General features: G+C 31.5%; 7 protein-coding genes across 7 annotated transcripts; all 7 read left to right on the top strand.

The window, feature by feature from the left end:
- The first annotated feature begins 3,626 nt into the window (after positions 1-3,626).
- LOC132915762 (uncharacterized) lies at positions 3,627-4,287 on the top strand. Its single transcript, XM_060975572.1, has 2 exons — positions 3,627-3,809; positions 3,928-4,287. Exons 1-2 carry the CDS (start codon positions 3,752-3,754, stop codon positions 4,269-4,271), a joined length of 402 nt encoding a protein of 133 aa, XP_060831555.1. The 5' UTR covers positions 3,627-3,751; the 3' UTR covers positions 4,272-4,287.
- An 850-nt stretch (positions 4,288-5,137) lies between these two features.
- LOC132915761 (sterol regulatory element-binding protein 2-like) lies at positions 5,138-8,983 on the top strand. The gene is made up of 4 exons (XM_060975571.1): positions 5,138-5,320; positions 5,439-5,746; positions 8,182-8,337; positions 8,415-8,983. Exons 1-4 carry the CDS (start codon positions 5,263-5,265, stop codon positions 8,766-8,768), a joined length of 876 nt encoding a protein of 291 aa, XP_060831554.1. The 5' UTR covers positions 5,138-5,262; the 3' UTR covers positions 8,769-8,983.
- Positions 8,984-10,948: 1,965 nt separating this feature from the next.
- On the top strand, positions 10,949-11,770 carry LOC132915775 (sterol regulatory element-binding protein 2-like). The gene is made up of 2 exons (XM_060975582.1): positions 10,949-11,129; positions 11,207-11,770. The coding sequence occupies exons 1-2, from the start codon at positions 11,010-11,012 to the stop codon at positions 11,558-11,560; spliced, it is 474 nt and encodes a 157-aa protein (XP_060831565.1). The 5' UTR covers positions 10,949-11,009; the 3' UTR covers positions 11,561-11,770.
- Positions 11,771-13,740: 1,970 nt separating this feature from the next.
- LOC132915776 (sterol regulatory element-binding protein 2-like) lies at positions 13,741-14,562 on the top strand. The gene is made up of 2 exons (XM_060975584.1): positions 13,741-13,921; positions 13,999-14,562. The coding sequence occupies exons 1-2, from the start codon at positions 13,802-13,804 to the stop codon at positions 14,350-14,352; spliced, it is 474 nt and encodes a 157-aa protein (XP_060831567.1). The 5' UTR covers positions 13,741-13,801; the 3' UTR covers positions 14,353-14,562.
- Positions 14,563-16,532: 1,970 nt separating this feature from the next.
- LOC132915772 (sterol regulatory element-binding protein 2-like) lies at positions 16,533-17,354 on the top strand. The gene is made up of 2 exons (XM_060975579.1): positions 16,533-16,713; positions 16,791-17,354. Exons 1-2 carry the CDS (start codon positions 16,594-16,596, stop codon positions 17,142-17,144), a joined length of 474 nt encoding a protein of 157 aa, XP_060831562.1. The 5' UTR covers positions 16,533-16,593; the 3' UTR covers positions 17,145-17,354.
- Positions 17,355-19,064: 1,710 nt separating this feature from the next.
- Positions 19,065-19,886, top strand: LOC132915774 (sterol regulatory element-binding protein 2-like). Its single transcript, XM_060975581.1, has 2 exons — positions 19,065-19,245; positions 19,323-19,886. Exons 1-2 carry the CDS (start codon positions 19,126-19,128, stop codon positions 19,674-19,676), a joined length of 474 nt encoding a protein of 157 aa, XP_060831564.1. The 5' UTR covers positions 19,065-19,125; the 3' UTR covers positions 19,677-19,886.
- Positions 19,887-21,596: 1,710 nt separating this feature from the next.
- LOC132915773 (sterol regulatory element-binding protein 2-like) lies at positions 21,597-22,418 on the top strand. Its single transcript, XM_060975580.1, has 2 exons — positions 21,597-21,777; positions 21,855-22,418. The coding sequence occupies exons 1-2, from the start codon at positions 21,658-21,660 to the stop codon at positions 22,206-22,208; spliced, it is 474 nt and encodes a 157-aa protein (XP_060831563.1). The 5' UTR covers positions 21,597-21,657; the 3' UTR covers positions 22,209-22,418.
- The last annotated feature ends 1,410 nt before the right edge of the window (positions 22,419-23,828 follow it).

Below are 23,828 nucleotides of genomic sequence, written 5' to 3'. Positions count from 1 at the left end.
CCGAGTGGCTTGGCTGGCCCGAGTGGCTCGGCTGGCCCGAGTGGCTCGGCTGGCCCGAGTGGCTCGAGTGGCTCGAGAATCGTCCAACAATTATGACAATATGCAACCTCGTAACGAAGTGGTACGTACACAAATCTATTTACGATCAATTTCTCATCCTTTTTTTCGCTTTTTGTACTTCAGCAAATTGACTTTTCTGATCACGAGATGATCAGAAAACGAGATGATCACTGTCCATGAAACGATGCCAAACGGTTCTTATTTTCATATTCTGTGTAAAATAAAATATCTTGATACTTTGAAGAATAAAAGATAAAAAAAAGTAAAAAAGAATAAAATACTTTGATAATGTTTGCGTCCACCAGGATTTATACATATGAAATCCAACAGAGGTTTGCTCCTGCTGTCAAATGAAATGTTTACACATATCGTTGGATAAAGGGCTTTGAAAAATGCACCGGATATAGGATATTCGTTGGATCTGTCGCAATATCGTCTAGCCATGTTTATGCCAATTACAATTGCACGACGTGAAACTTTTATTTACGAATGTAAGCTATGTGCGTGATAATTTAGGTATTATTCTAATATCATTAGGTTATTTTTATATACAAGCTTTAATAATTTAATATTTTTTACTTTAACATAGCTATTTCTATCTTCTAATATTTTTGATTTTAATATAGAAACTGGAATCTTGACTAATTTTATCAAATATTATGTATTCAGGGATACTGAAAGTAGTATATCACTTAAGTTAAGCAGTTGGGGGAAATTTTTCTTGAAACAACAATTTTTAGTTACCGATGACATGATTAAATATTGTCAAATAATATTGAAATAATGATATTTTACAGACATGGAAGTTTACGAAAAATTCGTTAATTCAACGTATTTTTTCAATATTTCTTTACTTTCTCTTATCATTTCATATATTTATGTTCATTCTATCGGCATTCTATATTGAATCAAATTTTAGAAAAAGCGACATAAATATTCTGCAGAAATTGGAAATTGCACAGTTGGAGCAAGAAAAAATGTTGATAACGTTGAATAGAAGTACGAAAAAGAGTTAATAATCTCAGAACTAATATGTTTTTAATCTATAACAAAAATGATCATTTCATTAATTATTGATGGTAGTAGATATAATAATCGATAGTAGTAGAATGTAATTTACTAAATTGGTTTTCTATATTTATATAAACTATATAACTTGCTGCAACTTATTGTATATTTCTTAAACTTTTAGAAAGGAATTATAAATTGGTAATTTTAATCATTCGAGTAATTCTAGCATCAAAAGTTTCTTAACATATATTTCATTTTTATGTAAACTGTATGAAAAATTAAAAACTAGTAATTTTGATGATTCTAATAATTCCACCGCTTCGAGGATATATCTTTATTAATAATTTGTGCATTTGTATGAACTATATCATTTATTATATGGTCATAAAACGCAATGGTAAGAAAAATTGCGGGTTGATAATTTTAATCACGCTAGTAGCTAAAGCAAATCACATTAAAACAAGCTTCACCGTGTAAAAACTCAATAATCTCGTTGGTTCGATCCAGTGTCGGATAGTATCACGGATTCGAAACAAGTTCCGTCATTTTATCGACTGGATTATTGCGTTACGATCTTGCTACCTTACAAAAGTTTCCGTAAACTGTGCGTCACCGTGTCGAGAGCAACAGGCGTGTCACGTTCCGATAATGATATCGGCGTAACGCTCAGCGAGCGAACACACGGATGAGATAGAAGGTCAATAACGAACGAATAAACGAACGAAAGACGATCTGAACGAGGTTCTGACGACAATTCCACCGTTGAAATGAAATACGTGCAACGAAACGATTATAAAGTTCATTGCCAACGGTTTGGTGGTTACACGTTAAAGGGATTGGATAGCAAGTTTTGGATCTATACTGGGTGTCCCAATTAAACGTAATATCTACCTTATTTACGATTGTATGCAAATACTTCTCAGGACAAAGTTGAACCATTTCAATGGGCATGTGTGTAATGCTAGAAAGAAATTTTTCGTTTTCTTTTCTTTTTTTTTTTTTTTTTTTTTTTTTTTAGGAGATTTCTAGTCGTTTCAAGTTATCGGTATTTTCGTTAAACAGAGCTCCATATATTTGTTTATACCAATGGATTGTTCTCTGCGCGAAAGTATCAAGGTAATTGCGTAAGAAATGCTTGTTTAAAAGATATTCCGATTTTATTTAATTTCATCGAATGTAGCGTAGGAAAGACAGGGAAACATAAACCGTGTATCACTTTGCGCCGTTTTACGAGTTTTACAAAATTAAGGTCAAAATTAAGGTCTTTTAAACTAAGCATTTTCAGATACCTTAATACCTTAATACTTTTATATAAAGAATGAAAAGTGTATCGATCACCCCTTGAAATCTCGTGAAACATCATCGTTGCGAGCTACCCTTGAAATACAATAGTTGCCTTCAGAAGTGTTTTTTCGCACAATCGTAAATAAGGCAGATATTTAGGTGATCTCGTTTGTGAGACACCCTGTATAAGTTCAATTTGTGGCCGTAGCTTTCAACATTGTTACAATATCGACATCGATACAAAGTACGCATTGGTTCTGAAACGTTAACACATTGTGTACTGGAATTACATTTTAAGCGTATTGCAATTACGATATTGAGTATTTTCCGATATTTTTGATCCTTTGCGTGTGATCCTTTCGAGCATACATGTACAATTTTTATAAATATGTGTATTTCAATTGTTGGAATTCTTACATTACTCGAACTACGAGAAGTCTTCTTCTTTTAAAAGATTGATGGAAAATTAGTTGGACATTATATTCTGACTACCTTGATTTTCTCAATGAGGAGTTGACGAAATATTTTGTTCTAGAAAGGAAATGTACTAATTTTCATGGGCCGGAAATAAGATTCAATAGGATTCAAAGGATTATTTCATATAGATATCTACAAATTTTAAACAAATCGAAATCTCACTAAATTGTAAATGATCAAATAATGAATTATATATGTAGTAACTTTAAGTGTATTGTTTAATTCTCACAAAATTAAAAGTGTCTGGTAACAATAGTTTTTATGCATATATTTATGCAATTGCTTACTTGTTACAAGTTTGCTGTTCTATTTGTGTTGCATGAAATATAACTATGCAGTACATCTAGAACGCAAATCCTGTGGCAGGTCTCAGCGTCATATGTGGTAGATAAATATTTATATATATATATATACAGTGCTTGTCCCATCGATACAAATAAATAGTAATCGAACGGAGCCAAGTCTGGTGAGTAAGCCGCATGCGAAAGTATTTCCCAACTGAACGCTTCGATCGTTTCCTTGACCGGTTTTGCTGTATGCGATGGTGCATTATCATGGAGCAAAATTACTTTGTGTTGCCTTTTTTCATATTCTGGTCGTTTTGCACGCAAAGCTTGATTCAAATCGATCGTTTGTTGTCGGTAGCGCTCAGTATTAACGGTTTCGCCAGGTTTTAACAGCTCATAATAGATCACATCCTTCTAATCCCACCAAACACAGAGCATCGTTTTCCGTCCATAGCGATTTGTTCTTGTAGCCGATGTCGGTGGTAAAGCTGATATCAACTGGTAAAGCTGATCCTTTATCGTATGCTTCACGTGCATATAGAGATTATTTAATCGGACATTGTTTACGTATTTTAACCGGTACTGTTGGAGATGCTCATTTATCTTCAATATTAGAATATGGACAAACTATTATGGCTTCTGCTGGAATAGATGCTGGATTTTTATGTACTGACAAAGTTACAGTTACACGTAAGTTTAAATAATATCTTGTTTAATGAGTTCATTGGTGGTATTGGATGGCATTAAATTTCTTTCTTCCTTTTTTTTCTTTAACTAATAAATAGAATTTGGTGAATCAATGTTTTAGATTGCGAAGATGAAATTGGATTATGGTGGGGAGCAGTTATATATCTAGCAGCATGTTGGAAATTGAAAGAAGACGATTCACAAGCATGGAGCATTGTTGAAAGCAAATTTCCTTATGAAAAATGTTATCAACTTTGCAATAATAATAATAGTATTAGTCCACTACCATATATTGTTTTAAATGCTTTGCAAGCAACAAAAGCGACTACTAAATCAGTCTCTATGCGTTTTATTGATCAGGCAGGAATATTGCTTGAACAATGTTTGGTTTATTATAATTGCAAGCAACAGTCATCCCAAAACGTTTTGGTAAGATATTTAAATATTATGTTTATAATATATTAATATATTCAATTCTTTTATACAAAAATTATTATAATTACTTATATCTTTTTGCAATGCTTTTATTTTACACAGATAATAAATTTAGAAATTATGAAGTAATAAATTATATAACATATGATTCGAATACGGAAATAGAATATTTAATTTTTTTTATATTTTTTGAAATTTATGATTTTCGAAAAATCTGTTTTTATGTTATTTATCTTCTCAAAATGAATATCATTACACTTTTTTTCATAAAACGAAAGAAAATGATCAAATAATGAATTATATAAGTAGTAACTTTAAGTATATTGTTTAATTCTCACAAAATTAAAAGTGTGTGGTAACAATAGTTTTTATGCATATATTTATGCAATTGCTTACTTGTTACAAGTCTGCATAGTAGCTGTGTTGCATGAAATATGACTATGCAATACTTCTACAATGCAACTCCTGTGGCAGGTCTCAGCGTCATATGTGGTGGATAAATATTTATATATATACAGTGCGTGTCCCATCGATACAAGTAAATAGTAATCGAACGGAGCCAAGTCTGGTGAGTAAGCCGCGTGCGAAAGTATTTCCCAACTGAACGCTTCGATCGTTTCCTTGACCGGTTTTGCTGTATGCGATGGTGCATTATCATGGAGCAAAATTACTTTGTGTTGCCTTTTTTCATATTCTGGTCGTTTTTCACGCAAAGCTCGATTCAAATCGATCGTTTGTTGTCGGTAGCGCTCAGTATTAACGGTTTCGCCAGGTTTTAACAGCTCATGATAGATCACATCCTTCTGATCCCACCAAACACAGAGCATCGTTTTCCGTCCATAGCGATTTGTTCTTGTAGCCGATGTCGGTGGTAAAGCTGATATCAACTGGTAAAGCTGATCCTTTATCGTATGCTTCACGTGCATATAGAGATTATTTAATCGGACATTGTTTACGTATTTTAACCGGTACTGTTGGAGATGCTCATTTATCTTCAATATTAGAATATGGACAAACTATTATGGCTTCTGCTGGAATAGATGCTGGATTTTTATGTACTGACAAAGTTACAGTTACACGTAAGTTTAAATAATATCTTGTTTAATGAGTTCATTGGTGGTATTGGATGGCATTAAATTTCTTTCTTCCTTTTTTTTCTTTAACTAATAAATAGAATTTGGTGAATCAATGTTTTAGATTGCGAAGATGAAATTGGATTATGGTGGGGAGCAGTTATATATCTAGCAGCATGTTGGAAATTGAAAGAAGACGATTCACAAGCATGGAGCATTGTTGAAAGCAAATTTCCTTATGAAAAATGTTATCAACTTTGCAATAATAATAATAGTATTAGTCCACTACCATATATTGTTTTAAATGCTTTGCAAGCAACAAAAGCGACTACTAAATCAGTCTCTATGCGTTTTATTGATCAGGCAGGAATATTGCTTGAACAATGTTTGGTTTATTATAATTGCAAGCAACAGTCATCCCAAAACGTTTTGGTAAGATATTTAAATATTATGTTTATAATATATTAATATATTCAATTCTTTTATACAAAAATTATTATAATTACTTATATCTTTTTGCAATGCTTTTATTTTACACAGATAATAAATTTAGAAATTATGAAGTAATAAATTATATAACATATGATTCGAATACGGAAATAAAATATTTAATTTTTTTTATATTTTTTGAAATTTATGATTTTTGAAAAATCTGTTTTTATGTTATTTATCTTCTCAAAATGAATATCATTACACTTTTTTTCATAAAACAAAAGAAAATGATCAAATAATGAATTATATATGTAGTAACTTTAAGTATATTGTTTAATTCTCACAAAATTAAAAGTGTCTGGTAACAATAGTTTTTATGCATATATTTATGCAATTGCTTACTTGTTACAAGTTTGCAGTTCTAGTTGTGTTGCATGAAATATAACTATGCAGTACATCTAGAACGCAAATCCTGTGGCAGGTCTCAGCGTCATATGTGGTAGATAAATATTTATATATATATATATACAGTGCTTGTCCCATCGATACAAATAAATAGTAATCGAACGAAGCCAAGTCTGGTGAGTAAGCCGCGTGCGAAAGTATTTCCCAACTGAACGCTTGTCTGGTAACAATAGTTTTTATGCATATATTTATGCAATTGCTTACTTGCTACAAGTCTGTATAGTAGCTGTGTTGCATGAAATATGACTATGCAATACTTCTACAATGCAACTCCTGTGGCAGGTCTCAGCGTCATATGAGGTGGATAAATATTTATATATATACAGTGCGTGTCCCATCGATACAAATAAATAGTAATCGAACGGAGCCAAGTCTGGTGAGTAAGCCGCGTGCGAAAGTATTTCCCAACTGAACGCTTGTCTGGTAACAATAGTTTTTATGCATATATTTATGCAATTGCTTACTTGCTACAAGTCTGTATAGTAGCTGTGTTGCATGAAATATGACTATGCAATACTTCTACAATGCAACTCCTGTGGCAGGTCTCAGCGTCATATGAGGTGGATAAATATTTATATATATACAGTGCGTGTCCCATCGATACAAATAAATAGTAATCGAACGGAGCCAAGTCTGGTGAGTAAGCCGCGTGCGAAAGTATTTCCCAACTGAACGCTTGTCTGGTAACAATAGTTTTTATGCATATATTTATGCAATTGCTTACTTGTTACAAGTGAGCACTCTAGTGGCATTGCATGAAATATAACTATGCAGTACTTCTAGAGTGAAACTCCTGTGGCAGGTCTCAGCGTCATATGTGGTAGATAAATATATATATACAGGGTAGACGAAATAAAATGTTATAGACTGTTTTCTTATAAACTATTGTACATATTTTCTTTCTTTCCTAAATTAAACATGATAGCGGGGTAATCATTTGGAGTGCAATCAATTTTTTTAAGACTACTAAGAAAAGTTTAAAGGCAGCCTCCTTCATTTATCTTAAATGCATTTTCTTCGTTTAGGTAACTCATATCAAACAGAGTAACATTTACTTAAAACATTTCTTTTTATTCTGCACAATTAAAGAGATTTAATAAATAATTCAATGCAGTTCTAGATACATTTAGAGACAAGAATATATTTCAACTCTTTTTATAAACATATTTTTTTACCTATTTGTTTGATAATAGAAAGGTAATTTCTTGAAATATTTTATGAACAATGTAAATTTTAAATTCTTTAGAGAGATGAACCGTACTATTTAATCATCTTCTCATATGATGATTAAATATTTAATATATCCTACAATAAAGGAAAATATAAACTTAAAAGTATTTACTGCGCATACACATTGGTTATTTCATTAACGCTATGAAATGCTTAAAACAGTATTTATGAAAGACTTAATAGGTGTTTAGAAATCTAAAGACATCATTTTAAACATTTATTAAAATAATTTTCACTTTGGAATACATTTATACATATATTTTTCCCCTCCTTTCTTCTCTGTTTACCTTCTGGAGTTTCTCTTGAGAGAAACACGTATTTTTTACCATAACTCTTTAACTGTGCAAAGTCAAAAAATATTCAAGTTAAATATTATTCTTATATATATTTAATAAGATAAATATTAAATATTATAAATATTTAATAAGAGCTCTTTGAATAAAGAAATGTTAATATCTCACTCCATTTGAAATTAAAGGGATTCTCTTTACCTATGTATAGTAGTCTTCCTAAAAAATTTTTTACATACCAGATGATTTATCAACTCCTTTGTCCTTAATTTAAAAAGAAATGAAATGATTTCTAAGAATTTGGCTTATAATATTTTACAGGATGGTAGAAAATGGAATCAAAACTTTTTCTTAGGGATAGATAGCATTTAACAGCTCCTGAATCCAACAAATCAATCAAATCTACAAAATTAATAATAATTTTCTTATTAGCTTTGATTATTGTTTTAGCTTACTCAATTGTGGATTTGTGATTGGTTACTTGAAATGCGAACTACACTTTGGCAGGAATTAGATAACGATTTAGAAAAATTAACTACAAATATATCTCTTGGAGGTTTTCAACGTGATTTAGCTTGTTTGAGACAATTATGTCAACATATTCCAGTAAGTTTATATATATTTTCTAATATTATAATTTATAAGTTAATTATTGTTTTTAACAATTGTCACGTACTTTTTAGTCTACTTTAGCAAGAGTATTTGTTTATGAAGCCACAACACGTATAATGGCGGGAGCAACACCAGTGAAAACTCAAATATTGTTAGACCGTAGCTTACATCACAGAAATTCACGTTCTTCAATTATCCGTGGAAAAGATCGTTCACAAGATCAATATACTGGAGAAAGAGAACACGCGGTAGCTTTATGTTTAGCTTGCCGACATTTACCTCCACTATTATTAGCCTCTCCTGGAGAACGTGCAGGCATGCTTGCAGAAGCTGCTAAAACTCTTGAGAGGGTAGGAGATATAAAGAGACTTCAAGAATGTTACAAATTAATGAGGCAATTAGGACCAGCTATCTCTGCTAACTGATATATTACTGGTATAAGAATATACCTCATTCAATCTTGTCTTTTACATGGGTTTATCTTTTTCATGACTCATTATTGTACCAGGTATGTAAATATGAAACCGGAATTTTTATATAGAAAATACACGTTTATTGTATGAAAATGATTAAAAATATTTTATTCGAAGTATTGCCCATCGCTAGCTATACATTTTTCCCACCTGTCTGGCTATTGGTGGATGCCACGTCAAAAAAACTGTGTCTCTTTTTAGGCAAACCAGTCATCGAGCCATTTTCGTAAGAAGCGAAGTGCTGGTCAGAAAGTGCGTGTCCCATCGATACAAATAAATAGTAATCGAACGAAGCCAAGTCTGGTGAGTAAGCCGCGTGCGAAAGTATTTCCCAACTGAACGCTTGTCTGGTAACAATAGTTTTTATGCATATATTTATGCAATTGCTTACTTGCTACAAGTCTGTATAGTAGCTGTGTTGCATGAAATATGACTATGCAATACTTCTACAATGCAACTCCTGTGGCAGGTCTCAGCGTCATATGAGGTGGATAAATATTTATATATATACAGTGCGTGTCCCATCGATACAAATAAATAGTAATCGAACGGAGCCAAGTCTGGTGAGTAAGCCGCGTGCGAAAGTATTTCCCAACTGAACGCTTGTCTGGTAACAATAGTTTTTATGCATATATTTATGCAATTGCTTACTTGCTACAAGTCTGTATAGTAGCTGTGTTGCATGAAATATGACTATGCAATACTTCTACAATGCAACTCCTGTGGCAGGTCTCAGCGTCATATGAGGTGGATAAATATTTATATATATACAGTGCGTGTCCCATCGATACAAATAAATAGTAATCGAACGGAGCCAAGTCTGGTGAGTAAGCCGCGTGCGAAAGTATTTCCCAACTGAACGCTTGTCTGGTAACAATAGTTTTTATGCATATATTTATGCAATTGCTTACTTGTTACAAGTGAGCACTCTAGTGGCATTGCATGAAATATAACTATGCAGTACTTCTAGAGTGAAACTCCTGTGGCAGGTCTCAGCGTCATATGTGGTAGATAAATATATATATACAGGGTAGACGAAATAAAATGTTATAGACTGTTTTCTTATAAACTATTGTACATATTTTCTTTCTTTCCTAAATTAAACATGATAGCGGGGTAATCATTTGGAGTGCAATCAATTTTTTTAAGACTACTAAGAAAAGTTTAAAGGCAGCCTCCTTCATTTATCTTAAATGCATTTTCTTCGTTTAGGTAACTCATATCAAACAGAGTAACATTTACTTAAAACATTTCTTTTTATTCTGCACAATTAAAGAGATTTAATAAATAATTCAATGCAGTTCTAGATACATTTAGAGACAAGAATATATTTCAACTCTTTTTATAAACATATTTTTTTACCTATTTGTTTGATAATAGAAAGGTAATTTCTTGAAATATTTTATGAACAATGTAAATTTTAAATTCTTTAGAGAGATGAACCGTACTATTTAATCATCTTCTCATATGATGATTAAATATTTAATATATCCTACAATAAAGGAAAATATAAACTTAAAAGTATTTACTGCGCATACACATTGGTTATTTCATTAACGCTATGAAATGCTTAAAACAGTATTTATGAAAGACTTAATAGGTGTTTAGAAATCTAAAGACATCATTTTAAACATTTATTAAAATAATTTTCACTTTGGAATACATTTATACATATATTTTTCCCCTCCTTTCTTCTCTGTTTACCTTCTGGAGTTTCTCTTGAGAGAAACACGTATTTTTTACCATAACTCTTTAACTGTGCAAAGTCAAAAAATATTCAAGTTAAATATTATTCTTATATATATTTAATAAGATAAATATTAAATATTATAAATATTTAATAAGAGCTCTTTGAATAAAGAAATGTTAATATCTCACTCCATTTGAAATTAAAGGGATTCTCTTTACCTATGTATAGTAGTCTTCCTAAAAAATTTTTTACATACCAGATGATTTATCAACTCCTTTGTCCTTAATTTAAAAAGAAATGAAATGATTTCTAAGAATTTGGCTTATAATATTTTACAGGATGGTAGAAAATGGAATCAAAACTTTTTCTTAGGGATAGATAGCATTTAACAGCTCCTGAATCCAACAAATCAATCAAATCTACAAAATTAATAATAATTTTCTTATTAGCTTTGATTATTGTTTTAGCTTACTCAATTGTGGATTTGTGATTGGTTACTTGAAATGCGAACTACACTTTGGCAGGAATTAGATAACGATTTAGAAAAATTAACTACAAATATATCTCTTGGAGGTTTTCAACGTGATTTAGCTTGTTTGAGACAATTATGTCAACATATTCCAGTAAGTTTATATATATTTTCTAATATTATAATTTATAAGTTAATTATTGTTTTTAACAATTGTCACGTACTTTTTAGTCTACTTTAGCAAGAGTATTTGTTTATGAAGCCACAACACGTATAATGGCGGGAGCAACACCAGTGAAAACTCAAATATTGTTAGACCGTAGCTTACATCACAGAAATTCACGTTCTTCAATTATCCGTGGAAAAGATCGTTCACAAGATCAATATACTGGAGAAAGAGAACACGCGGTAGCTTTATGTTTAGCTTGCCGACATTTACCTCCACTATTATTAGCCTCTCCTGGAGAACGTGCAGGCATGCTTGCAGAAGCTGCTAAAACTCTTGAGAGGGTAGGAGATATAAAGAGACTTCAAGAATGTTACAAATTAATGAGGCAATTAGGACCAGCTATCTCTGCTAACTGATATATTACTGGTATAAGAATATACCTCATTCAATCTTGTCTTTTACATGGGTTTATCTTTTTCATGACTCATTATTGTACCAGGTATGTAAATATGAAACCGGAATTTTTATATAGAAAATACACGTTTATTGTATGAAAATGATTAAAAATATTTTATTCGAAGTATTGCCCATCGCTAGCTATACATTTTTCCCACCTGTCTGGCTATTGGTGGATGCCACGTCAAAAAAACTGTGTCTCTTTTTAGGCAAACCAGTCATCGAGCCATTTTCGTAAGAAGCGAAGTGCTGGTCAGAAAGTGCGTGTCCCATCGATACAAATAAATAGTAATCGAACGAAGCCAAGTCTGGTGAGTAAGCCGCGTGCGAAAGTATTTCCCAACTGAACGCTTGTCTGGTAACAATAGTTTTTATGCATATATTTATGCAATTGCTTACTTGCTACAAGTCTGTATAGTAGCTGTGTTGCATGAAATATGACTATGCAATACTTCTACAATGCAACTCCTGTGGCAGGTCTCAGCGTCATATGAGGTGGATAAATATTTATATATATACAGTGCGTGTCCCATCGATACAAATAAATAGTAATCGAACGGAGCCAAGTCTGGTGAGTAAGCCGCGTGCGAAAGTATTTCCCAACTGAACGCTTGTCTGGTAACAATAGTTTTTATGCATATATTTATGCAATTGCTTACTTGCTACAAGTCTGTATAGTAGCTGTGTTGCATGAAATATGACTATGCAATACTTCTACAATGCAACTCCTGTGGCAGGTCTCAGCGTCATATGAGGTGGATAAATATTTATATATATACAGTGCGTGTCCCATCGATACAAATAAATAGTAATCGAACGGAGCCAAGTCTGGTGAGTAAGCCGCGTGCGAAAGTATTTCCCAACTGAACGCTTGTCTGGTAACAATAGTTTTTATGCATATATTTATGCAATTGCTTACTTGTTACAAGTGAGCACTCTAGTGGCATTGCATGAAATATAACTATGCAGTACTTCTAGAGTGAAACTCCTGTGGCAGGTCTCAGCGTCATATGTGGTAGATAAATATATATATACAGGGTAGACGAAATAAAATGTTATAGACTGTTTTCTTATAAACTATTGTACATATTTTCTTTCTTTCCTAAATTAAACATGATAGCGGGGTAATCATTTGGAGTGCAATCAATTTTTTTAAGACTACTAAGAAAAGTTTAAAGGCAGCCTCCTTCATTTATCTTAAATGCATTTTCTTCGTTTAGGTAACTCATATCAAACAGAGTAACATTTACTTAAAACATTTCTTTTTATTCTGCACAATTAAAGAGATTTAATAAATAATTCAATGCAGTTCTAGATACATTTAGAGACAAGAATATATTTCAACTCTTTTTATAAACATATTTTTTTACCTATTTGTTTGATAATAGAAAGGTAATTTCTTGAAATATTTTATGAACAATGTAAATTTTAAATTCTTTAGAGAGATGAACCGTACTATTTAATCATCTTCTCATATGATGATTAAATATTTAATATATCCTACAATAAAGGAAAATATAAACTTAAAAGTATTTACTGCGCATACACATTGGTTATTTCATTAACGCTATGAAATGCTTAAAACAGTATTTATGAAAGACTTAATAGGTGTTTAGAAATCTAAAGACATCATTTTAAACATTTATTAAAATAATTTTCACTTTGGAATACATTTATACATATATTTTTCCCCTCCTTTCTTCTCTGTTTACCTTCTGGAGTTTCTCTTGAGAGAAACACGTATTTTTTACCATAACTCTTTAACTGTGCAAAGTCAAAAAATATTCAAGTTAAATATTATTCTTATATATATTTAATAAGATAAATATTAAATATTATAAATATTTAATAAGAGCTCTTTGAATAAAGAAATGTTAATATCTCACTCCATTTGAAATTAAAGGGATTCTCTTTACCTATGTATAGTAGTCTTCCTAAAAAATTTTTTACATACCAGATGATTTATCAACTCCTTTGTCCTTAATTTAAAAAGAAATGAAATGATTTCTAAGAATTTGGCTTATAATATTTTACAGGATGGTAGAAAATGGAATCAAAACTTTTTCTTAGGGATAGATAGCATTTAACAGCTCCTGAATCCAACAAATCAATCAAATCTACAAAATTAATAATAATTTTCTTATTAGCTTTGATTATTGTTTTAGCTTACTCAATTGTGGATTTGTGATTGGTTACTTGAAATGCGAACTACACTTTGGCAGGAATTAGATAACGATTTAGAAAAATTAACTACAAATATATCTCTTGGAGGTTTTCAACGTGATTTAGCTTGTTTGAGACAATTATGTCAACATATTCCAGTAAGTTTATATATATTTTCTAATATTATAATTTATAAGTTAATTATTGTTTTTAACAATTGTCACGTACTTTTTAGTCTACTTTAGCAAGAGTATTTGTTTATGAAGCCACAACACGTATAATGGCGGGAGCAACACCAGTGAAAACTCAAATATTGTTAGACCGTAGCTTACATCACAGAAATTCACGTTCTTCAATTATCCGTGGAAAAGATCGTTCACAAGATCAATATACTGGAGAAAGAGAACACGCGGTAGCTTTATGTTTAGCTTGCCGACATTTACCTCCACTATTATTAGCCTCTCCTGGAGAACGTGCAGGCATGCTTGCAGAAGCTGCTAAAACTCTTGAGAGGGTAGGAGATATAAAGAGACTTCAAGAATGTTACAAATTAATGAGGCAATTAGGACCAGCTATCTCTGCTAACTGATATATTACTGGTATAAGAATATACCTCATTCAATCTTGTCTTTTACATGGGTTTATCTTTTTCATGACTCATTATTGTACCAGGTATGTAAATATGAAACCGGAATTTTTATATAGAAAATACACGTTTATTGTATGAAAATGATTAAAAATATTTTATTCGAAGTATTGCCCATCGCTAGCTATACATTTTTCCCACCTGTCTGGCTATTGGTGGATGCCACGTCAAAAAAACTGTGTCTCTTTTTAGGCAAACCAGTCATCGAGCCATTTTCGTAAGAAGCGAAGTGCTGGTCAGAAAGTGCGTGTCCCATCGATACAAATAAATAGTAATCGAACGAAGCCAAGTCTGGTGAGTAAGCCGCGTGCGAAAGTATTTCCCAACTGAACGCTTGTCTGGTAACAATAGTTTTTATGCATATATTTATGCAATTGCTTACTTGCTACAAGTCTGTATAGTAGCTGTGTTGCATGAAATATGACTATGCAATACTTCTACAATGCAACTCCTGTGGCAGGTCTCAGCGTCATATGAGGTGGATAAATATTTATATATATACAGTGCGTGTCCCATCGATACAAATAAATAGTAATCGAACGGAGCCAAGTCTGGTGAGTAAGCCGCGTGCGAAAGTATTTCCCAACTGAACGCTTGTCTGGTAACAATAGTTTTTATGCATATATTTATGCAATTGCTTACTTGCTACAAGTCTGTATAGTAGCTGTGTTGCATGAAATATGACTATGCAATACTTCTACAATGCAACTCCTGTGGCAGGTCTCAGCGTCATATGAGGTGGATAAATATTTATATATATACAGTGCGTGTCCCATCGATACAAATAAATAGTAATCGAACGGAGCCAAGTCTGGTGAGTAAGCCGCGTGCGAAAGTATTTCCCAACTGAACGCTTGTCTGGTAACAATAGTTTTTATGCATATATTTATGCAATTGCTTACTTGTTACAAGTGAGCACTCTAGTGGCATTGCATGAAATATAACTATGCAGTACTTCTAGAGTGAAACTCCTGTGGCAGGTCTCAGCGTCATATGTGGTAGATAAATATATATATACAGGGTAGACGAAATAAAATGTTATAGACTGTTTTCTTATAAACTATTGTACATATTTTCTTTCTTTCCTAAATTAAACATGATAGCGGGGTAATCATTTGGAGTGCAATCAATTTTTTTAAGACTACTAAGAAAAGTTTAAAGGCAGCCTCCTTCATTTATCTTAAATGCATTTTCTTCGTTTAGGTAACTCATATCAAACAGAGTAACATTTACTTAAAACATTTCTTTTTATTCTGCACAATTAAAGAGATTTAATAAATAATTCAATGCAGTTCTAGATACATTTAGAGACAAGAATATATTTCAACTCTTTTTATAAACATATTTTTTTACCTATTTGTTTGATAATAGAAAGGTAATTTCTTGAAATATTTTATGAACAATGTAAATTTTAAATTCTTTAGAGAGATGAACCGTACTATTTAATCATCTTCTCATATGATGATTAAATATTTAATATATCCTACAATAAAGGAAAATATAAACTTAAAAGTATTTACTGCGCATACACATTGGTTATTTCATTAACGCTATGAAATGCTTAAAACAGTATTTATGAAAGACTTAATAGGTGTTTAGAAATCTAAAGACATCATTTTAAACATTTATTAAAATAATTTTCACTTTGGAATACATTTATACATATATTTTTCCCCTCCTTTCTTCTCTGTTTACCTTCTGGAGTTTCTCTTGAGAGAAACACGTATTTTTTACCATAACTCTTTAACTGTGCAAAGTCAAAAAATATTCAAGTTAAATATTATTCTTATATATATTTAATAAGATAAATATTAAATATTATAAATATTTAATAAGAGCTCTTTGAATAAAGAAATGTTAATATCTCACTCCATTTGAAATTAAAGGGATTCTCTTTACCTATGTATAGTAGTCTTCCTAAAAAATTTTTTACATACCAGATGATTTATCAACTCCTTTGTCCTTAATTTAAAAAGAAATGAAATGATTTCTAAGAATTTGGCTTATAATATTTTACAGGATGGTAGAAAATGGAATCAAAACTTTTTCTTAGGGATAGATAGCATTTAACAGCTCCTGAATCCAACAAATCAATCAAATCTACAAAATTAATAATAATTTTCTTATTAGCTTTGATTATTGTTTTAGCTTACTCAATTGTGGATTTGTGATTGGTTACTTGAAATGCGAACTACACTTTGGCAGGAATTAGATAACGATTTAGAAAAATTAACTACAAATATATCTCTTGGAGGTTTTCAACGTGATTTAGCTTGTTTGAGACAATTATGTCAACATATTCCAGTAAGTTTATATATATTTTCTAATATTATAATTTATAAGTTAATTATTGTTTTTAACAATTGTCACGTACTTTTTAGTCTACTTTAGCAAGAGTATTTGTTTATGAAGCCACAACACGTATAATGGCGGGAGCAACACCAGTGAAAACTCAAATATTGTTAGACCGTAGCTTACATCACAGAAATTCACGTTCTTCAATTATCCGTGGAAAAGATCGTTCACAAGATCAATATACTGGAGAAAGAGAACACGCGGTAGCTTTATGTTTAGCTTGCCGACATTTACCTCCACTATTATTAGCCTCTCCTGGAGAACGTGCAGGCATGCTTGCAGAAGCTGCTAAAACTCTTGAGAGGGTAGGAGATATAAAGAGACTTCAAGAATGTTACAAATTAATGAGGCAATTAGGACCAGCTATCTCTGCTAACTGATATATTACTGGTATAAGAATATACCTCATTCAATCTTGTCTTTTACATGGGTTTATCTTTTTCATGACTCATTATTGTACCAGGTATGTAAATATGAAACCGGAATTTTTATATAGAAAATACACGTTTATTGTATGAAAATGATTAAAAATATTTTATTCGAAGTATTGCCCATCGCTAGCTATACATTTTTCCCACCTGTCTGGCTATTGGTGGATGCCACGTCAAAAAAACTGTGTCTCTTTTTAGGCAAACCAGTCATCGAGCCATTTTCGTAAGAAGCGAAGTGCTGGTCAGAAAGTGCGTGTCCCATCGATACAAATAAATAGTAATCGAACGAAGCCAAGTCTGGTGAGTAAGCCGCGTGCGAAAGTATTTCCCAACTGAACGCTTGTCTGGTAACAATAGTTTTTATGCATATATTTATGCAATTGCTTACTTGCTACAAGTCTGTATAGTAGCTGTGTTGCATGAAATATGACTATGCAATACTTCTACAATGCAACTCCTGTGGCAGGTCTCAGCGTCATATGAGGTGGATAAATATTTATATATATACAGTGCGTGTCCCATCGATACAAATAAATAGTAATCGAACGGAGCCAAGTCTGGTGAGTAAGCCGCGTGCGAAAGTATTTCCCAACTGAACGCTTGTCTGGTAACAATAGTTTTTATGCATATATTTATGCAATTGCTTACTTGTTACAAGTGAGCACTCTAGTGGCATTGCATGAAATATAACTATGCAGTACTTCTAGAGTGAAACTCCTGTGGCAGGTCTCAGCGTCATATGTGGTAGATAAATATATATATACAGGGTAGACGAAATAAAATGTTATAGACTGTTTTCTTATAAACTATTGTACATATTTTCTTTCTTTCCTAAATTAAACATGATAGCGGGGTAATCATTTGGAGTGCAATCAATTTTTTTAAGACTACTAAGAAAAGTTTAAAGGCAGCCTCCTTCATTTATCTTAAATGCATTTTCTTCGTTTAGGTAACTCATATCAAACAGAGTAACATTTACTTAAAACATTTCTTTTTATTCTGCACAATTAAAGAGATTTAATAAATAATTCAATGCAGTTCTAGATACATTTAGAGACAAGAATATATTTCAACTCTTTTTATAAACATATTTTTTTACCTATTTGTTTGATAATAGAAAGGTAATTTCTTGAAATATTTTATGAACAATGTAAATTTTAAATTCTTTAGAGAGATGAACCGTACTATTTAATCATCTTCTCATATGATGATTAAATATTTAATATATCCTACAATAAAGGAAAATATAAACTTAAAAGTATTTACTGCGCATACACATTGGTTATTTCATTAACGCTATGAAATGCTTAAAACAGTATTTATGAAAGACTTAATAGGTGTTTAGAAATCTAAAGACATCATTTTAAACATTTATTAAAATAATTTTCACTTTGGAATACATTTATACATATATTTTTCCCCTCCTTTCTTCTCTGTTTACCTTCTGGAGTTTCTCTTGAGAGAAACACGTATTTTTTACCATAACTCTTTAACTGTGCAAAGTCAAAAAATATTCAAGTTAAATATTATTCTTATATATATTTAATAAGATAAATATTAAATATTATAAATATTTAATAAGAGCTCTTTGAATAAAGAAATGTTAATATCTCACTCCATTTGAAATTAAAGGGATTCTCTTTACCTATGTATAGTAGTCTTCCTAAAAAATTTTTTACATACCAGATGATTTATCAACTCCTTTGTCCTTAATTTAAAAAGAAATGAAATGATTTCTAAGAATTTGGCTTATAATATTTTACAGGATGGTAGAAAATGGAATCAAAACTTTTTCTTAGGGATAGATAGCATTTAACAGCTCCTGAATCCAACAAATCAATCAAATCTACAAAATTAATAATAATTTTCTTATTAGCTTTGATTATTGTTTTAGCTTACTCAATTGTGGATTTGTGATTGGTTACTTGAAATGCGAACTACACTTTGGCAGGAATTAGATAACGATTTAGAAAAATTAACTACAAATATATCTCTTGGAGGTTTTCAACGTGATTTAGCTTGTTTGAGACAATTATGTCAACATATTCCAGTAAGTTTATATATATTTTCTAATATTATAATTTATAAGTTAATTATTGTTTTTAACAATTGTCACGTACTTTTTAGTCTACTTTAGCAAGAGTATTTGTTTATGAAGCCACAACACGTATAATGGCGGGAGCAACACCAGTGAAAACTCAAATATTGTTAGACCGTAGCTTACATCACAGAAATTCACGTTCTTCAATTATCCGTGGAAAAGATCGTTCACAAGATCAATATACTGGAGAAAGAGAACACGCGGTAGCTTTATGTTTAGCTTGCCGACATTTACCTCCACTATTATTAGCCTCTCCTGGAGAACGTGCAGGCATGCTTGCAGAAGCTGCTAAAACTCTTGAGAGGGTAGGAGATATAAAGAGACTTCAAGAATGTTACAAATTAATGAGGCAATTAGGACCAGCTATCTCTGCTAACTGATATATTACTGGTATAAGAATATACCTCATTCAATCTTGTCTTTTACATGGGTTTATCTTTTTCATGACTCATTATTGTACCAGGTATGTAAATATGAAACCGGAATTTTTATATAGAAAATACACGTTTATTGTATGAAAATGATTAAAAATATTTTATTCGAAGTATTGCCCATCGCTAGCTATACATTTTTCCCACCTGTCTGGCTATTGGTGGATGCCACGTCAAAAAAACTGTGTCTCTTTTTAGGCAAACCAGTCATCGAGCCATTTTCGTAAGAAGCGAAGTGCTGGTCAGAAAGTGCGTGTCCCATCGATACAAATAAATAGTAATCGAACGAAGCCAAGTCTGGTGAGTAAGCCGCGTGCGAAAGTATTTCCCAACTGAACGCTTGTCTGGTAACAATAGTTTTTATGCATATATTTATGCAATTGCTTACTTGTTACAAGTCTGCATAGTAGCTGTGTTGCATGAAATATGACTATGCAATACTTCTACAATGCAACTCCTGTGGCAGGTCTCAGCGTCATATGAGGTGGATAAATATTTATATATATACAGTGCGTGTCCCATCGATACAAATAAATAGTAATCGAACGGAGCCAAGTCTGGTGAGTAAGCCGCGTGCGAAAGTATTTCCCAACTGAACGCTTGTCTGGTAACAATAGTTTTTATGCATATATTTATGCAATTGCTTACTTGTTACAAGTTAGCATTCTAGTGGCATTGCATGAAATATAACTATGCAGTACTTCTAGAGTGAAACTCCTGTGGCAGGTCTCAGCGTCATATGTGGTAGATAAATATATATATACAGGGTAGACGAAATAAAATGTTATAGACTGTTTTCTTATAAACTATTGTACATATTTTCTTTCTTTCCTAAATTAAACATGATAGCGGGGTAATCATTTGGAGTGCAATCAATTTTTTTAAGACTACTAAGAAAAGTTTAAAGGCAGCCTCCTTCATTTATCTTAAATGCATTTTCTTCGTTTAGGTAACTCATATCAAACAGAGTAACATTTACTTAAAACATTTCTTTTTATTCTGCACAATTAAAGAGATTTAATAAATAATTCAATGCAGTTCTAGATACATTTAGAGACAAGAATATATTTCAACTCTTTTTATAAACATATTTTTTTACCTATTTGTTTGATAATAGAAAGGTAATTTCTTGAAATATTTTATGAACAATGTAAATTTTAAATTCTTTAGAGAGATGAACCGTACTATTTAATCATCTTCTCATATGATGATTAAATATTTAATATATCCTACAATAAAGGAAAATATAAACTTAAAAGTATTTACTGCGCATACACATTGGTTATTTCATTAACGCTATGAAATGCTTAAAACAGTATTTATGAAAGACTTAATAGGTGTTTAGAAATCTAAAGACATCATTTTAAACATTTATTAAAATAATTTTCACTTTGGAATACATTTATACATATATTTTTCCCCTCCTTTCTTCTCTGTTTACCTTCTGGAGTTTCTCTTGAGAGAAACACGTATTTTTTACCATAACTCTTTAACTGTGCAAAGTCAAAAAATATTCAAGTTAAATATTATTCTTATATATATTTAATAAGATAAATATTAAATATTATAAATATTTAATAAGAGCTCTTTGAATAAAGAAATGTTAATATCTCACTCCATTTGAAATTAAAGGGATTCTCTTTACCTATGTATAGTAGTCTTCCTAAAAAATTTTTTACATACCAGATGATTTATCAACTCCTTTGTCCTTAATTTAAAAAGAAATGAAATGATTTCTAAGAATTTGGCTTATAATATTTTACAGGATGGTAGAAAATGGAATCAAAACTTTTTCTTAGGGATAGATAGCATTTAACAGCTCCTGAATCCAACAAATCAATCAAATCTACAAAATTAATAATAATTTTCTTATTAGCTTTGATTATTGTTTTAGCTTACTCAATTGTGGATTTGTGATTGGTTACTTGAAATGCGAACTACACTTTGGCAGGAATTAGATAACGATTTAGAAAAATTAACTACAAATATATCTCTTGGAGGTTTTCAACGTGATTTAGCTTGTTTGAGACAATTATGTCAACATATTCCAGTAAGTTTATATATATTTTCTAATATTATAATTTATAAGTTAATTATTGTTTTTAACAATTGTCACGTACTTTTTAGTCTACTTTAGCAAGAGTATTTGTTTATGAAGCCACAACACGTATAATGGCGGGAGCAACACCAGTGAAAACTCAAATATTGTTAGACCGTAGCTTACATCACAGAAATTCACGTTCTTCAATTATCCGTGGAAAAGATCGTTCACAAGATCAATATACTGGAGAAAGAGAACACGCGGTAGCTTTATGTTTAGCTTGCCGACATTTACCTCCACTATTATTAGCCTCTCCTGGAGAACGTGCAGGCATGCTTGCAGAAGCTGCTAAAACTCTTGAGAGGGTAGGAGATATAAAGAGACTTCAAGAATGTTACAAATTAATGAGGCAATTAGGACCAGCTATCTCTGCTAACTGATATATTACTGGTATAAGAATATACCTCATTCAATCTTGTCTTTTACATGGGTTTATCTTTTTCATGACTCATTATTGTACCAGGTATGTAAATATGAAACCGGAATTTTTATATAGAAAATACACGTTTATTGTATGAAAATGATTAAAAATATTTTATTCGAAGTATTGCCCATCGCTAGCTATACATTTTTCCCACCTGTCTGGCTATTGGTGGATGCCACGTCAAAAAAACTGTGTCTCTTTTTAGGCAAACCAGTCATCGAGCCATTTTCGTAAGAAGCGAAGTGCTGGTCAGAAAGTGCGTGTCCCATCGATACAAATAAATAGTAATCGAACGAAGCCAAGTCTGGTGAGTAAGCCGCGTGCGAAAGTATTTCCCAACTGAACGCTTGTCTGGTAACAATAGTTTTTATGCATATATTTATGCAATTGCTTACTTGCTACAAGTCTGTATAGTAACTGTGTTGCATGAAATATGACTATGCAATACTTCTACAATGCAACTCCTGTGGCAGGTCTCAGCGTCATATGAGGTGGATAAATATTTATATATATACAGTGCGTGTCCCATCGATACAAATAAATAGTAATCGAACGGAGCCAAGTCTGGTGAGTAAGCCGCGTGCGAAAGTATTTCCCAACTGAACGCTTGTCTGGTAACAATAGTTTTTATGCATATATTTATGCAATTGCTTACTTGCTACAAGTCTGTATAGTAGCTGTGTTGCATGAAATATGACTATGCAATACTTCTACAATGCAACTCCTGTGGCAGGTCTCAGCGTCATATGAGGTGGATAAATATTTATATATATACAGTGCGTGTCCCATCGATACAAATAAATAGTAATCGAACGGAGCCAAGTCTGGTGAGTAAGCCGCGTGCGAAAGTATTTCCCAACTGAACGCTTGTCTGGTAACAATAGTTTTTATGCATATATTTATGCAATTGCTTACTTGTTACAAGTGAGCACTCTAGTGGCATTGCATGAAATATAACTATGCAGTACTTCTAGAGTGAAACTCCTGTGGCAGGTCTCAGCGTCATATGTGGTAGATAAATATATATATACAGGGTAGACGAAATAAAATGTTATAGACTGTTTTCTTATAAACTATTGTACATATTTTCTTTCTTTCCTAAATTAAACATGATAGCGGGGTAATCATTTGGAGTGCAATCAATTTTTTTAAGACTACTAAGAAAAGTTTAAAGGCAGCCTCCTTCATTTATCTTAAATGCATTTTCTTCGTTTAGGTAACTCATATCAAACAGAGTAACATTTACTTAAAACATTTCTTTTTATTCTGCACAATTAAAGAGATTTAATAAATAATTCAATGCAGTTCTAGATACATTTAGAGACAAGAATATATTTCAACTCTTTTTATAAACATATTTTTTTACCTATTTGTTTGATAATAGAAAGGTAATTTCTTGAAATATTTTATGAACAATGTAAATTTTAAATTCTTTAGAGAGATGAACCGTACTATTTAATCATCTTCTCATATGATGATTAAATATTTAATATATCCTACAATAAAGGAAAATATAAACTTAAAAGTATTTACTGCGCATACACATTGGTTATTTCATTAACGCTATGAAATGCTT

The sequence above is a fragment of the Bombus pascuorum genome, unplaced genomic scaffold (genome assembly GCF_905332965.1).
Source record: "Bombus pascuorum unplaced genomic scaffold, iyBomPasc1.1, whole genome shotgun sequence".
Lineage (NCBI taxonomy): Eukaryota > Metazoa > Arthropoda > Insecta > Hymenoptera > Apidae > Bombus > Bombus pascuorum.
Note: the sequence above shows the minus strand (reverse complement) of the source record. Positions and strands in the feature narration are given on the sequence as shown.

What these genes read in the sequence shown, in the direction of transcription:
- LOC132915773 (XM_060975580.1), top strand. Translation starts at nt 21,658, where the DNA reads ATGCGAACTACACTTTGGCAGGAATTAGATAACGATTTAGAAAAATTA. An exon ending in AATTATGTCAACATATTCCA is followed by an intron (nt 21,778 to 21,854) that starts GTAAGTTTATAT and finishes CGTACTTTTTAG; the next exon opens with TCTACTTTAGCAAGAGTATT.
- LOC132915775 (XM_060975582.1), top strand. Translation starts at nt 11,010, where the DNA reads ATGCGAACTACACTTTGGCAGGAATTAGATAACGATTTAGAAAAATTA. An exon ending in AATTATGTCAACATATTCCA is followed by an intron (nt 11,130 to 11,206) that starts GTAAGTTTATAT and finishes CGTACTTTTTAG; the next exon opens with TCTACTTTAGCAAGAGTATT.
- LOC132915774 (XM_060975581.1), top strand. Translation starts at nt 19,126, where the DNA reads ATGCGAACTACACTTTGGCAGGAATTAGATAACGATTTAGAAAAATTA. An exon ending in AATTATGTCAACATATTCCA is followed by an intron (nt 19,246 to 19,322) that starts GTAAGTTTATAT and finishes CGTACTTTTTAG; the next exon opens with TCTACTTTAGCAAGAGTATT.
- LOC132915772 (XM_060975579.1), top strand. Translation starts at nt 16,594, where the DNA reads ATGCGAACTACACTTTGGCAGGAATTAGATAACGATTTAGAAAAATTA. An exon ending in AATTATGTCAACATATTCCA is followed by an intron (nt 16,714 to 16,790) that starts GTAAGTTTATAT and finishes CGTACTTTTTAG; the next exon opens with TCTACTTTAGCAAGAGTATT.
- LOC132915762 (XM_060975572.1), top strand. Translation starts at nt 3,752, where the DNA reads ATGGCTTCTGCTGGAATAGATGCTGGATTTTTATGTACTGACAAAGTT. An exon ending in TGACAAAGTTACAGTTACAC is followed by an intron (nt 3,810 to 3,927) that starts GTAAGTTTAAAT and finishes TCAATGTTTTAG; the next exon opens with ATTGCGAAGATGAAATTGGA.
- LOC132915776 (XM_060975584.1), top strand. Translation starts at nt 13,802, where the DNA reads ATGCGAACTACACTTTGGCAGGAATTAGATAACGATTTAGAAAAATTA. An exon ending in AATTATGTCAACATATTCCA is followed by an intron (nt 13,922 to 13,998) that starts GTAAGTTTATAT and finishes CGTACTTTTTAG; the next exon opens with TCTACTTTAGCAAGAGTATT.
- LOC132915761 (XM_060975571.1), top strand. Translation starts at nt 5,263, where the DNA reads ATGGCTTCTGCTGGAATAGATGCTGGATTTTTATGTACTGACAAAGTT. An exon ending in TGACAAAGTTACAGTTACAC is followed by an intron (nt 5,321 to 5,438) that starts GTAAGTTTAAAT and finishes TCAATGTTTTAG; the next exon opens with ATTGCGAAGATGAAATTGGA. An exon ending in AATTATGTCAACATATTCCA is followed by an intron (nt 8,338 to 8,414) that starts GTAAGTTTATAT and finishes CGTACTTTTTAG; the next exon opens with TCTACTTTAGCAAGAGTATT.